This window comes from Glycine soja, chromosome 17, assembly GCF_004193775.1.
Source record: "Glycine soja cultivar W05 chromosome 17, ASM419377v2, whole genome shotgun sequence".
NCBI classification, from domain to species: Eukaryota; Viridiplantae; Streptophyta; class Magnoliopsida; order Fabales; family Fabaceae; genus Glycine; species Glycine soja.
Window position 1 is genome coordinate 32190406 of NC_041018.1, and position 15242 is coordinate 32205647.

Here is a 15242-nt window from a genome sequence, read left to right on the forward strand (position 1 = left end):
GAATCAGCTTCGAGAGAATTCGGATGAAAAAAACTAGTAAGAATAAGAATGGTATCTTAAAAGTGAATTAAAAAATATTAAAATATTAAAATAAAATCACATCTATAATTTTGCATTAATTAAGTTTTTAGTGTTTCAAGTTTTTTAAATTCTAATTTTTAATCTCTCAATTTATTTGACAACTTTTAATTCTTTATTAATTTTCTGTCGATATTTTGAGTTCATAAAAAATTTCTTGCCTATTATTAGTCTTTCACTTATTTTTATTGCTCAAAATTAGTTCAAAATATATAAAAATGAGGTTCTAAATGAAAAAAAATAATAACTAATCTTGAGCGATAAAAATAAATGAAAAACTAAAAATAGATTAAAAATACTTATAAAAATTAACGGAATACTAAAATTTATTAAAAAAACTTTTAAAAGACTAAAAATTAGGATATGAAAAAATTGAGCAATTAAAAACTTAATTAATCCTATATTTTTTTTGAATCTATACTTAAAATAGATTGATTCATTTCAACAGCCATGTTAAAAATTTTACTTTCCCTGAAAATTAATTTTACCCACCACAAAATTAATTTTAGAAGACAAACAAAAAATTAAATAATTTTATGTTGCCCTCAATTTTAATGGATACCTGTCAGGCTCTAAGTTGGAAATTAAACTCAATTGTTTTAAAACATTAAAAATTCATTTGCCACAGATTTTATATTAGAACATTAAAAATTTGCTAAATGGACACTCTGTAAACCTGATGAAATCAATTATATTTTTTTTTTCAGGTTTTGCACTACTATTTTCTCATCATAGCTATTACATAATTTATTTCAACATTGCACTAGTGTTTAAATTTGCTCCGAAAAGTTTTTCCAAATAGGATAGGGTCATCTGCAAAAAGTAATGTTATATTCTATTTAGAAAAGCCTTCAGAGAAAATTTGAACATCAATGCAATAATGTTCAAATAAATTCTGTGCTAGCTCCAAACACAAAATTTGTGGTGCAAAAACCAGAAAATTGATAATTGATTTCACCAACTTTTATTAGTTCCTTCCACTGTGATGTGATACGTTTGATGTCATAAGAAAACTTGGAATTATTCTAAATGAAACACCCTTCCTTCCTCATTAATAATGGAACAAATTAAACAAGAAAAACAACCACCTCAAGATTTTTCACGTCACTTCATATATACACTCAAATAATCAAATTCAACTATACACAAGACTACTCATCAGTTCACCCCAAAATTCAAAAGAAGAAAATAATGTTGAATAGAAGACAAGAGATAGAAGGTTCAGAGGGACGCTCAACTGATCATAAAAGACATATAGATAAACAAAATAAGAAAGGATATCTAATGATGATACTTTTGTCCTTTTAAAATTGTCCACGACCTACATATCAGAGATTGAAATCTGTTAGCCACTTACAAATAGTAGTCTCATGAACATGATCAAATGGCAATTCTATTAGATAATTATGAAGACCATGCCTTATTTTGGGAGTGTCATTATATGGAATCAATTTAATTTGGGATTTTACTACCCATACAAGTGAAGAGAAAAGTTATACATTGTGAGTGGGTTAGGGCCCTTTTGAATTGGTTTCTTTTATGCAAAAGCCCAAAAAGGTGGTATTGGCAGAAAAAAAAAAAAAAAGCCAAAACTTAAGCTTTCAGGAAAAGCTATAAAATAGTTGTTCTAAGATTTCCTCAGAAACCGAAAGCTAGCTTCTCTAAAAGTGCCTTTTTCTTGTTCCCAAAAAGTCTTTTTTACTCAAAAAGGCAAGCAAGCCAATAAGCAACCAATGTATGATAAAAGTAGAAGTATTCAGGCCTGTTTGGGTAAACTTTTCTAGAAACACTTCTAGGAGAAGAAAATAAGAAGAAAATGAAATGAGTTTCTCCATAAGTTAAAATGAGTTTTCCATTGACTAACCATTAGCTAATTTGTAGATGTCCTCTTATCTTTTAGAGAAGTTATATGAGAGAGCTTTTAAAAATTAGCCAATGGTTAGCTAATAGAGAGTTCATTTTAGCTTATGAAGAAGCTCATCTCATTTTTTTCTTCTTATTTTCTTCTCTTAGAAGTGTTTCTAAAGAAACTTATTCAAATAGGCCCTTACTAGTTACTACATTAGTACATTATCCTGATTCCTAGTGCTACATTTTTTTGACTAAAAGATTAAAGAATTTAGAACAAAATATTAAGAGATTGAATTGTTGCTACCTGTAAAGCTGTTCCATGAGCACAAGTAATGCTATTTGATGATTCAAGACCAGTGAAGATAACTTGATTGATAAGTTAGCTCGTTGCCGCATTTTTCTTCCATGACCATAGGGCCCACCAATACAGAAGGATAATCGTGAAGCACCCTGTGAGAAAGCAGAAATCAATGAAATTAATTTTTATTAAACAATAAATTTTAACAACATTAATGTTAAAAAGAACAAAAGAGCTATAACATGAATGGAAATCACAAGGGAATGGACAATGACGCTACCCACACAAAAATAGAAATATAAAGCAACTTTGGCTTGAAAACAGAAATCCCACAATGCAATAAACATGTAAAATTTATCTTTGTACACAGCTGAATCTGTCAACATTAATAAACTGCAAAGCAAAGTCTCACAGTGGTGACAAAGATCCATTCCTTTTTTTATATATATCTATACAAAGATCCATTCCTTAGAAAAATAGAAACACTAAAAAAATTGGTGATGCTATATTTTGAGATGCATCTAATACTAAATATGATTAAAATACAAACTTGCATCACAGGACAAGAAATCACACTTTAGGAGTTCAAACTGGGAACCTATTTCAGCCTGAGTGAGAGATAGTTCAGTTTTTACAAGTAGCAAGACAAAGGCCAATTATAAAACTGAAGTGAGTTGCAAGTTTGCAAAACCTAAAAGTAGATTTGATAGTTCTGGTGGCTAAAAATGGTTTAGTGATAACTAAGTCAATATACACAAAGTACATGAAAGATTCTATACAAAAAAATTATTGATATAAGCATTGAAAGAGTGAGAAATATGAATGATATTATTTTACTACCACATAAAGTGAACAGAATTGATTATTCAATCTCAATGTAGACACGATATCAAGGGTCTGTTACATGATTGACAACTAATGATGTTTTCTTTCATCATAGTGCCAACAAGCAATACCCAATACTTATATTATGCCCGTACTTGGAGAACTTGCATGTATGGAAGTGATCATTTGCAAAATGTTCTTACAGTATTTCCTGCATCACCCACCAACTCTGCCATTTGCTCAGATTCAATGTCTTGCCCACGTTCATCCAACATCACAACCTATAAGTGCAGGTACATTACAGAAAATCTAATAAGACGGGAAGAAAAGGCATATTCTAGCTGATAAAATAAAGATCTATAAATCTGTATATGTCATACTATCTTGAGAACTATGAGTTGCAAGTAGATTTTGACTTTCAATTTTCAGGCAAGGACTTAAAGTACACACTGTTACAGTGTTAGCGAAAATTGGAGCTGTGCCAATCATGGTAATTAAAACATACGACGTAGATCTTCATAGGTAGTGTGATTTTAAGGGTTAAGTTCAAAGTGGGTGTAGTAGTCTATGGGTTGATTTAGTTCCAATATCATGGATAAGTGCATAAAGACCATTAACAATCAAAACATAATACAGAATTTGACACTAACTTATACTAAGGCTTAATTGGACTCCACTGCTCCATCACCACAAGACACAGAGCTAAAGGAGTATATAAACATAATAGCTTACACTACAAAATTCAGGCTAGGATACAACGAGGCTTCAAATATGGATCTGTGTGCCTTCACAAAAATGGGGTAAGAAGGAGAAAATTCAAAACAAGAGAAACTACAGAATCAAACTGCAGAAGGAAGCATCTTTATAACTTAGCTTATGTTTATTTTTTGTCCCCAAGATTATGATGGTTTTTGGTTTTCATGGCTATACAAATTTTATTTGTTAAGTCCTCAAAAATTACAAAAACCATGTGCTTTTAGTCCCTAAAAAACAATGTGGTTTAAGTTCCTGTCCCTCACCGGGGACTTAAAACACATGGTTTTTTTTTTTTAATCTTTAAGGACTAAAAACAAATAAAACTTCACTGGGACCAAAACCACAAAACATTGCATTTTCAAAGGCCAAGCAACTTCTGAATATGATAGAAATTCCTTTATTCCACTATATTTCGCAAGTCCACCATAAAACAAAACACACAAGTAAAAATAAGGACAAAAAAATTATTTACTACTGTAATTCAAACTCAGGCCTGTTGGAGACTATACCCAATCATCAGACCTTATAAGGTTCATCACTGCCTCATCTTCGGCATCAACCTGAGCCCTTTGGTCACTACAACACAAACAAATGATCCACCCTTACTATTAGACAACAAAAATTCTTCTGTACAACTATTTGTAAGTTGTAAATAAAACTGGCAGATACCATCTTGCATACACACACATTCACAATACTAATTTGAAACTAACATTTATCACTCAAAGCATGACAAAATGAAGCCCTGCTCAAACAAAAGTAACACAGAGAACCATACTCTCACCGTGCATTTCGAGGATTTGGCCGTATTTGAGCATCCTCAACATTGCAATAGTACCTGAGCTTATCAGCATACTCATCAACCATGAGTTGCAGTCCACGTGATCGCTTCTTCCCCACTGACAATATACGTATAGGAAGTGCTCTCTACACAGTTCACAACTTTAAAATAAATATTAGAGTAAATATTCTATGCACTGACATTACAAAACATTTTTCCATTGTCATTCAGTTACAAATTGTTACATACACTAACTTTGATGAGTTTTACAACAACTACTTTAGTCATAAATACATGATTTCTTTTTTTTTTTTTTTTGGGTAATGCAACTACATATTTGGGACTTGAAATCAAGACTACTAGTTAAGGAAGAATAACATGTGCTAGTTGATACACACACTTAGGGGGCATTTGGTAGATGGAAAATTTTTATTTTCCCACAAATCTTAGATTGAGAAACTATGATTCTCATGTTTGATATACAATTAAGAAAAAAAAATTGTTTGGAAACTATGATTCCCAAGAATCAATTTTAACTCACTTTCCTGCAAAAATATTCCTAAGGAGGGGGACAAGAATCCAACTTTGAGAAGATTTTAGTTACGTATTTTACAAGAATCTTTAATTTCCAAGAAACATATTAAAGCTAACCAAACTTATTTTACACATTTTCAAGAATCATGATTTCTAATATGAAAAAACTTCTCCCCTACCTCGCTCCCTAAAGACTTAGTGATTATAAGATTTCTCATTACTTCGTATTAGTTGACTACAAAATTTTCTAGAATGACAGTGAATAGAAATTAAACTCAATAAATAAATTAAATAAATAAACACACATTAGAGTTAAAGGCATCTACTTTCCATGTGATCAAAACCTTGTCGTCACATACTCTAATATAAGAAATGAATGTAAACCCTAACCATTTGACAGTTTTTTTTCGACGGAGCAAAACTGTTTGGTAATTATTACTATTATTATTAATTGATGGTCGTATTGAAAGTGAAGGAGTTAGGTTTGGGGAAAATTGAAGTGCGAATTGTGAGGGAGAGATAGTTTATAGTTTATACCACTGATTGACCTTCGTACTTGCATTTTCTACCTGAAAATTTTTTCGGCGTAAGAAAAGACTAAAGAGTATCGGAAAAATGCGATGCAGAGATAAAAGCGTGTGTGTAAGTAAAAAAAAACCTTGAGCAGGATTTGAAGTGACGCAGAGTTGGATTGCAGTACCCATTCGGAAGAGAAACACAAAAGGCGGAAACTGGAATTGGAATGGAAAATGGACGAAGGAGATAAAAAAAAAAAAAAAAAAAAAGGAGCGGGGGAAATTATTAAACAGTATATTTAAATTTAGGTTTAATTACTAATTTATTACTAAAGTTATTTTGATGGTTACTAAATTTTTAAACACTCCAATCAATTAATCAGGTCTTTTACTTTTGAAAAATGCTTTAATCATGTTCTTTCCAATAAATTTTGACAGTTTTTACTTGTAAATAGTTATAGTTTTCATTAATGGAGTCAGTTTTAATTTGACGGAAAGAACTTGATTTGAGTATTTTAAAAAAAAAATAAATTAAAGAACGGAATTGAAGCCTTTAACAATTTAGAGATTAAACTGAGTTGTTTAAAATGATTTATGAAGAAAATTAGTAATTAAGCTATAAATTTATAATAAATAAAATTAATGTATTTTTTAAAGGCAATAAAATAAAATAAATTAGCTAGTATAAGATAAATATTATTTTATATAATTAAAATTTATAATAAATCATAATTTTCTCTCAAAAAAATCAAAATTTATTAAAAAAAAATAGCTCTTGAAAACTTCTTTTTTTCAAAAATAGTTCTTAAAAAATATTTTCATTTAATATAAAGATTCAGATTTATAACACATGGTAGATTTTAAGCAAAAATTTCATATCACATAGGACTAAATAAATAAAAACCCTCTTCATTAAATAAAAAATAAAAACCATATCGTACAAAAAAAAAACATATTACATTTGGAATGTTAATTTTATTCTTTCATTTAAGGTTTTTATTGTGGGCCAAGTCTATCTTTTTGGTGGGATGAGCAACCAGCCCAAAATAAAACCCACCGGAAAAACAAATGGAAGCACGGTGTTGCTAGGTGCACCCAGCAATTATACGAATGGACCAAAATGCCCTTTTAATAAATTTAAAAAAAGCAAAAGCCCTCTCTCCTCAGTCACTTGTTCCGTGTGGCTTCCGGAGTTCCTTTGCGCTTGTCTCATCTCCTTCTTCCGCGGTGTGCCTTGTTCTCCTTCTTCCTCCATGCTTGGTGGCTTTGCTGGCATTTTCCACCGTCGAGGTTAGTTCATCCTACTTCCCTTCCTCTTTTATTTTCATTAGTGATGTAGTTTAGGGAAAATGACTTTAGGGTAGAAGACTTCCTTTTTCTGAGAAGCCATGGGAGGAGAGGAAGCGTTTTTCTCATACGGAAGAACCTTCTTCTGTATGAGTAAACAGTGTGAAAATATTTCTTATGAAAGAACCTTCTTCCGTAGGGAAAAAGACTTGGTATGAAAGAACCTTCTTTCCGTATGAAGTGTTTTCACACTGTTTACTCATACGGAAGAAGGTTCTTCCGTATGATCTCTCGGAAGAACGTTCTTCCGTAAGAACGTACAAAAGAACCTTCTTTCATATGAGGGATTTCCTTCTTACGGAAGAACCTTTTTCCGTAAGAAGGTTTTCCTTCTTGCAAAAGAATCTTCTTCCGTATGAAGGTTTTCCTTTTTTGCAATCTGATTTTTGAATTTTTTTTTGGTTTTTTTAATTTATATTGCTTATATGTTGTTATTAGACTTATACATGATTATATCTAAATTTATATTGCTTATATTGTTTGGAAATGCTTCACGGTATTGATATTTTGTTACTTTTGAAAACATAATTTTACTTGTATTGCTTTGTTGCTTATATTGGTATTGGTATTTTGCTTATATTGCTTAGATTGTTCTTGTATTTTGCTTATATTGGTATTGGTATTTTGCTTATACATGGTAGTGGTCTTTTGTTGCTTATATTGGTATTGGTATTTTGCTTATATTGCTTAGATTGTTCTTGTATTTTGCTTATATTGGTATTGGTATTTTGCTTATACACGGTAGTGGTATTTTGTTGCTTATATTGCTTATATTGGTATTGGTATTGAGATTTTGCTTATATTGCTTATTTTGCCTAGGATTGAGTTTATCCCTAATTTGTAATTGGAATGTGTAATGCATGTAAGCATTAAAATTTCCTAATTCAAACTAATTCAAGTTTATATGAGTATGTGTAGGGTTATCTCTGGACCTAATTTAAACTAATCAATTGTAAGCATTACAGTAGTCACGTGGCTACATGTAAGCATTAAAATTTCCTCATACAACATGACTAATGGGTCTGTGTCTGTCTTACCCATTACCATTACCCACGTATGATTGGACAAAGCACCAATAGGAATTACAACATAGTTCTAGGTTGAATTCCTTGATTGAATTCCAAGCACTAAATCTTGATGAATCCTCACCAAATCAAGACAAACACCATGAGGTGCAAAGACCGAACTCACCCAACTAAACCCCCAACTCCCCCACGCCACCCCACCCAGACTCAACTTTTACAGTCACCCTAGCATCAACCCTGCTCCATCCAACTAGGCTCCTACAATTATAGAAACCAATTTTGGTTTAGAGAACATTGCAAACTTTATATAAAAAAATTGGGTGGAAATTTTTATTAATGACTCTGAATGTAAAAAAAATAAAAATGAAACAAGACCTTCTGCTTTGTCTATCATCTGAGCATACAAGTTGACATCTCCAGTATTACCCAGGCTCTCTCAGCTTCCCCAACCTTGAGAATATTCTCAAGACCTTATAAACAGACAGTGACAATTCCTGGCTCACCACAGTAAGAAGGCTTGATTAAACACAAGAATTTACATCAAGTAACAAACAATTATCTATAATATGTTCCTATATAAAAATTAGACACAAAAAACACAATATACTGAAAAGACCCCATTGAATAGCATCTCCTGACATCCAAATTAACACTACTACTCTGAATAAACTACATGTTCTTCATTATCTATAAATTTTTCAATCAAATGAGTACTGACAAACCTTATTTACCAATTATATGAATAGTTAATTTGACCAAAAAAAGTACATTGTTCTTCATGATTTTCAGATCATGGTTAGAACAAAAGGTTTAGCTCGTGCCTTAGGTAGTGGTACAGGTAGAGGCATGGGTCGGGATGAGCATGATGTTGATGTTCCTTGACGTCGTAGGCCTACTACTTCTGCCCATAGGCAACGAGTTCAGGTTGATGTCGTTGAGGAAGTTCCTCAGGTGACTGAGGATGTTCCTTCTCAGGTGACTGAGGATATTCCTAATGTGATAGAGGATGTTCCTCATGTGGACGAGGACATTCCGACTGCAGACGTAGATGTTGCGGATGTACCTGCTGATGGTTCTGACGGGTCACCTCCTGATTATGGCGAGGGATTCCCTGGTGGGCCACGTGACACATCGGTGCTGCCATCGTTTGCTGACCATGTGGCATATAGTATATGGAGTGGCGAGGTATTTTAATTTGAACGTGTTGCTAGTTGCTAATTTTTGTTGTTGTGTTGTTTGTGATAATGAATGTCTAATTAACTTTTATGATGTGTTATTCAACTCAGGAACGACTTGAGTTGAAGCTGGTCTCCCACGGTAGGAAAGTTGATAAATTTGGGAGTCCAGCGCCTAAGATTGAAGGCCTTGTTGCCGGCACCGGATTAAGTCCATTGATCGGGTGTTCTGTGGTCATCGGCGATCCTGGACTTATATTTGCATTTGTGGAGAGATGACATAGGGAGACCAGCACCTTCTACCTTCTAGTGGAGGAGTTGACGATCACACTGGACGATATGGCGTGTCTCCTCCATCTTCCTATCACAGGGGCATTACACAGGTTTGAGCCTCTGGGCGTGGACGAGGCAGTCTTGCTGTCGACGGAGATTCTAGAGGTATCTGACGAGGAGGCTCGAGCTGAGACCGTACGTGCTCATGGGGCTTACGTGCGACTATCATAGCTCCGTGAGGTGTATCAGAGTAGATGCTAGGCCCGACCTTGGATTGTAGCGGCACGTGCTTACCTCCTCCACCTGGTGGGTTGTACTCTTTTTGCTAATAAGAGTGCAACCCATGTTTATGTGGTGCATTTGGAGCGTTTTTAAGACTTGGGTCAGTCTAGGAGCTATGCCTGGAGAGTTGCCACGCTGGTTCACATGTATGACCAGCTAAATGTAGCTTCACAGACCCCCACACGACAGATGGGTGGGTACTTGACGCTATTACAGGTAAATGTTAAAGTGCGTAAATAGGTTTAAATTGGATAATGAATTGCAAATGTTTTTTTATCTTATGTTCACTTCATTTGTGTAGTGTTGGATATATGAGTATTTTCCCAGTGTTCATCAGGGCGTCACTGATGATGGCTACGCTGAGACGACCCCATGTGCCTCCAGGTGGCTTCCGACGAAGGCGTACATGAAGGGGATCAAGGGAGCGCCGTACAGGGCACGTTTAGATGCTCTGATGATCATGGACGTTTCTTGGTTGCCTTACACTGAGCACCGGGCAGTTAGGGGCTTTGAGCTTATTTCATGCTACCAGGGGCAGCTCGGATGGGGTCATGTTGTGGTCTATGTCAAACCAAAGAGGGTGGTACGACAGTTCGGGTACATCCAGACCATCCCTCCGCCGCCGGTTACTGGTTCGTTGTCGTATGAGGACATAGACGACAGGTGGATGCATTTTGGGGATCATCTAGCACCCGCGGGTGAGATTTGTGTTGTCCCCGACCAGGTATCAGCGGACTACATAGTGTAGTTTTTTCAGATATCTACCCTTTCGTCACGCCGACCCAGGAAGGTGATGAGCCCAGACATCCACCTGCCCCAGATGTGGATGCATACGTCGAGCCACATATCCTGGAGGTTCCAATCGTAGTTGATCTCCCTAGACATTCAGTGGTATTTTAATTGGGTTTAGTGTTTTGTAATGCGTTTTTTATTTAAAATTTTGTAATAACTGTGTTTTTATGACTGTCACAGGTTGCTTGTGAAGGTTGCGAAGCGATCGCAGAAAGGTTGGACCGTGTGCTCAACCTTAGGATGGTCACATTAGGAACAAAGTTACATGAAATCATGGAAGATTGCTTGCGGATCTCTAGGGGTGACGCGTCTGATGGAAGTCTTAGGGCACGATGTAGACAACACATAGATTAGTTTTGATATCATGTGTATTATTTTTGTATTTGATAACATTATTATAATTGTTAAATTATTTTGGCAATACAATTTTTGTAAATTATTTGTTTCATTATTTTATTTTTCGTGTAGTGTTTATGACTAACCTAAAAAATTACTAAAAATAATATCTAATTACGCCTAGAACTTAAAAGCACAAAATAAAAAAAAAGATTGGATTTGGACCCTTCAAACTATGTCTAAGTACCCATGTTCGACATTTTTTAAAAATTATGTGGGAGTCAATAACGACATTCGAGGGGTGCTTTCTCTAAAGTCTGGACGCCAAAAAACTCAAAAAAAATAATATTGTGAACCAGTTCCATCGAATAGGCCCTCAAAAATCAAGCACAAAATAATAAAAAAAAGGATTTGGACCCTTCAAACTATGTCTAAGTACCCCTGTTCGGCATTTTTTAAAAATTATGTGGGAGTCGATAACGACATTCGAGGGGCCCTTTCTCTAAAGTCTGGACGTCAAAGAACTCAAAAAAATATCGTGAACCGGTTCCATCGAATAGGCCCTCAAAAATCAAGCACAAAATAAAAAAAAATTGGATTTGGACCCTTCAAATATGTCTATGTATCCCTGTTCGCATTCTTCAAACAATACATTCAATTTTATTCTGGAATTGAAACACGCTGTAAACAGATAAAACTTACATGAAAAACTAAAAAAAACCTTTGATTCAGTCGTTTAGCGACGTAGCCACGTCGTCTTCCATTTCCATAACATGTTTAATAAAAACAACTAAAATTTCTATTGGCCCAAATTTTTTCCAGTAGTTAGACTGTACTAACACCTTCAGCACTTCATCGTTGGTGTTTAGCTCAATAATTTCATATTTTATAACTTTATCTGAATACTCAAAACGACCTGGTTGCCGAAAAAACAATCGCCTTACCGTTTGTGATTCATGAATTTCATGAGGGGGAATCCCTTTAGGTGCAACTTGCTTTATCAAATCCTTCAGTTCATCGATGGTACATCCTGAAGGAATTTCAAATTTCTTTGGATTTGTTTCTGTGAACACGCAACCTACAAAGTTCTTCTGGTGTGGCATGTTCCACCTCCTGTTGTAATACAGGAGCGCGTCATGAGTAGGGGTCATAGTGCATTTAAGTAAGTTTAATATTTCATTTGGTGTTCTACCAACAGTGCATAACAATTCAATCAGACCAACACACGAAAATTGATCGTTACACATTAACATGGTGTTGACATCGTTGTCATTTTTCAATTGCATACATTGAAAGCGAAAATAGTTACATGTCTTTATGACTGGCTGTCGGTAGTGAATTTCATCCAAAAATTGTTCGTGGGTTAGATTAAGGGTGATGTGTAATCTGGTTTTCAGCGTTGCAAGGTCACAACTGTTTGGTACTCGAATGGGCACTGGAGTGGAACTTTGGAAGTAAACCCCACTATCATTGTAAATAATTGATCCATTTGGAAAAATGAAACCCAACCTTGAGTTCACAATCGTCTGACTGCTTGTTTCTCCTAAGAATTCCATACTTTGTTGTAACAATTGGGAGAGAATGTGAAAGCAGGTAGATGTGTGATTCTGTTTGCGAGTTGCCGTGTGTCATATATATAGATGGTTTTCACTGACAGATTGCTTCACTTTGTTTTAAAAAAAAATTCACACGCGTGAACATGTTTCATGTTTATGTTCCCAAGTAAACCAATGTGGCCTCAAGAGCTTTATCGTGCATCAGAATGTGTTGTTAGGTAAGTCATTTTTCGTGTCACGCTCAGACTTTAAAAAGCATGGATTTCATTATGTGTTGTCAATTATGACAACGATGTATCATACATGCGTAGATGATTTTAGATGCACGAACAAATTTATTCCATAACACAACAATTAATTAATAACTAATGATTCATTATTATACAACAAATTACATTCAGTCTTCATTTAGGTCCACATATTCTATTCTAATTGTCATTAGGCTAATGTATTGCTGTATTCTAGCAATATATGTAGTTGGTCACTGCTTTGCCTGAGGAAGAGAATTGCTTAACCACAACAACGCTACAAGCAGTAAAGGACAATGCTCTTTTAGATAAACCTGTTGTACGTGAACAAACATTATCAACTCAAATGAACGACCCAAGTCATTGCATAATTGTAAAAATTACAATAATTATATTCAATGTACCTGAACAAAATGATTTCCAAACATGTGACCGACACATATCATGCGGTGAATAAAATAATTTGGTGGTGGTTGACTTCTCAGAGGAAAAAATGTCATGCTTTGTTGTCGGGATAACGATTACGTTATACCTAGATACAATGACATATCCTATGTCCATTATATCCATCCACTTGTCCACACTAACCTGAATCAAAGAAACATACACATGTAATTATTTTAAAACTTTGTTTTTTTTAAAAAAAATTAGCAAATGCAACATACTTGGGAGAACCCATCAACATGTAGCGACATCCTTAATTGTTCGAATCTTTGTGTTCCACCGAAGAAGATGAAGTAGTCATGCGACCATTTGCCAAGTTCTTTGATCAATTCGTTGCGGACCATCGGCCAAGCTTCTTCGCCCATACCTAATAAAGCGGCAATGGAATGATATCCACAATTACAGTCCGCTTTGACGTCCACAACGTCCTTAATGAAACCCTGGATAAAAGGAGCAAATTGATCCAACATCGGGATGATCCTTGTTGGTTTCAGAGGTTCATAAGATGATGCACTACGTTTCACTAAAGTGTTGCTGCTTTGAACAAAAGGAAATGCATCAACGTACTCCCAATAAGATGGATCACGCTTTGTGGATCTTTCGCTTCTTTTCATCGGTTTCTTCGGTGCACCTTTAGTCTTGACCTTGGACGGAGGAGGAAACATAGAGTTTTCCTCAGGGTATGTAATTTCTCAAAGTTTACTCTTTAGAGTAACTTTTCCACCAACATCAACGTCCTTAAATCTTTGACGTATGGTCTCTATCTCATCGTCGATGCTGACTTTTGCCTCACATAACCCTTCATCATAAAAATGAAGTCTCTTCCAAAACATATGGACCAATTCCATAGGGATGCTGGCAACAACATACCTAGACAACTCACATGCACAAGGAAGACCGTGCGTGGATCTCATAGCACAACCACAAGAAGAGGGATCATTGCCAAAATACTGTACGCGGTCCAACTCAGTAGCAATCTCATTTAAAGCGTACCTTGAAACCATTCCAAGAAGCCTCTTGGATAAGGTTTTTTTATATACATGTCCAACGAAATATGTGCTTGTTTCGAAGGATGCTTTAATTTGAGTGTGCTGCAACGTCATCATGTTGTTCATGGCATCTCAAACACTACACAGGTCGCCAAGGCTATTCTGTAATATTCTTTTCAGATACCAATGAATAAATTCAACCCTACATTTAAAACACATAACAAACGGTTAAAAAATACATGCTGTAACAAATTTTTCCTTGTGTGGGATAATCCACGTTTCACAGACATAGTCGACGAACATCGGTCATGGTGAACAAGCCATTTCAAACTTCGGAAGACACTTAGGGAACTGCTGTTCCGAAGGATAATGTGCTAGAGTACCCCAGGTATCCATCACATAATCCATGCAGTTTTTTGGCTGATTAAAGATTTGCACTTGGCCTTTACATTCTTGTCGATGTGAAACCTGCACAACAAGTTGGTACACTCCGAAAACACAATATTCACTGCTTTCATCAGTGCTAGGTCTCTATTGGTAACAATAACACCAGGGAGGCGATCTTTTCGTAAAAATAGACCTCAAAATCGTTCCAAAGCTCATACAATATTATTCACACACTCACCCTCTAGATACGCAAAAGCAGTAGAGAAAGTCATCCCCGTTGGTGTCACCCCGACAATGTCAAGCAGAGGGAGTTTGTACCTATTTGTTTTGTAGGTGTTGTCTATCAAAAACACCAGATGACATGCATTGCATAATTTCACTGCATCTCGGTGACACTAAAATAGATCATGCACCACAACTTCATCCTTCAATATGTGCCAATGGATATATTGATCACGTTCGAGAAGATTCATTAGATGTTGCATTTCAGTATCAGCTCCTCTAATTGAAGAACGATATGCACTTCTTGCATTGTAAATTTTCTTAATTGTGGTGCAACTATTGGCATTGTGTTCCTTTAATGTTAGGAGGATGTTTCTTGGTTTCACCATCAACTTTGTCATATCTTCAATAATATTCTTCTCATCCTTCGTTAATCGCCCGTCGTATGGATGCCCAACTAAGGACTTGGCCAATTCATGATTGTGCATCCCACAGATCAGCTTCACCATCCAACCTTCCCCTCCACGC

At 35.2% G+C, this 15242-nt stretch overlaps 2 protein-coding genes across 2 annotated transcripts; one reads left to right on the forward strand and one right to left on the reverse strand.

Moving 5' to 3' along the window:
• Window positions 1–1104: 1104 nt before the first annotated feature.
• Window positions 1105–5902, reverse strand: LOC114392758 (putative RNA methyltransferase At5g10620). The gene is made up of 7 exons (XM_028353983.1): window positions 5782–5902; window positions 5661–5692; window positions 4593–4735; window positions 4318–4384; window positions 3256–3333; window positions 2234–2379; window positions 1105–1399 (listed from the first exon to the last, which is right to left on the reverse strand). Exons 1-7 carry the CDS (start codon window positions 5825–5827, stop codon window positions 1360–1362), a joined length of 552 nt encoding a protein of 183 aa, XP_028209784.1. The 5' UTR covers window positions 5828–5902; the 3' UTR covers window positions 1105–1359.
• A 3622-nt stretch (window positions 5903–9524) lies between these two features.
• Window positions 9525–10886, forward strand: LOC114391651 (protein MAINTENANCE OF MERISTEMS-like). The gene is made up of 4 exons (XM_028352630.1): window positions 9525–9653; window positions 9846–9956; window positions 10042–10464; window positions 10713–10886. The coding sequence occupies exons 1-4, from the start codon at window positions 9525–9527 to the stop codon at window positions 10884–10886; spliced, it is 837 nt and encodes a 278-aa protein (XP_028208431.1).
• The last annotated feature ends 4356 nt before the right edge of the window (window positions 10887–15242 follow it).

Coding starts and splice junctions, on each gene's coding strand:
- LOC114391651 (XM_028352630.1), top strand. CDS start 9,525: ATGGCGTGTCTCCTCCATCTTCCTATCACAGGGGCATTACACAGGTTT. Junction 9,654..9,845: donor AGGAGGCTCGAGCTGAGACC/GTACGTGCTCAT, acceptor GACTTGGGTCAG/TCTAGGAGCTATGCCTGGAG. Junction 10,465..10,712: donor TTTGTGTTGTCCCCGACCAG/GTATCAGCGGAC, acceptor TGACTGTCACAG/GTTGCTTGTGAAGGTTGCGA.
- LOC114392758 (XM_028353983.1), bottom strand. CDS start 5,827: ATGGGTACTGCAATCCAACTCTGCGTCACTTCAAATCCTGCTCAAG. Junction 2,380..3,255: donor TGGGTGATGCAGGAAATACT/GTAAGAACATTT, acceptor GCTTTCTCACAG/GGTGCTTCACGATTATCCTT. Junction 1,400..2,233: donor CTCATGGAACAGCTTTACAG/GTAGCAACAATT, acceptor TCTGATATGTAG/GTCGTGGACAATTTTAAAAG.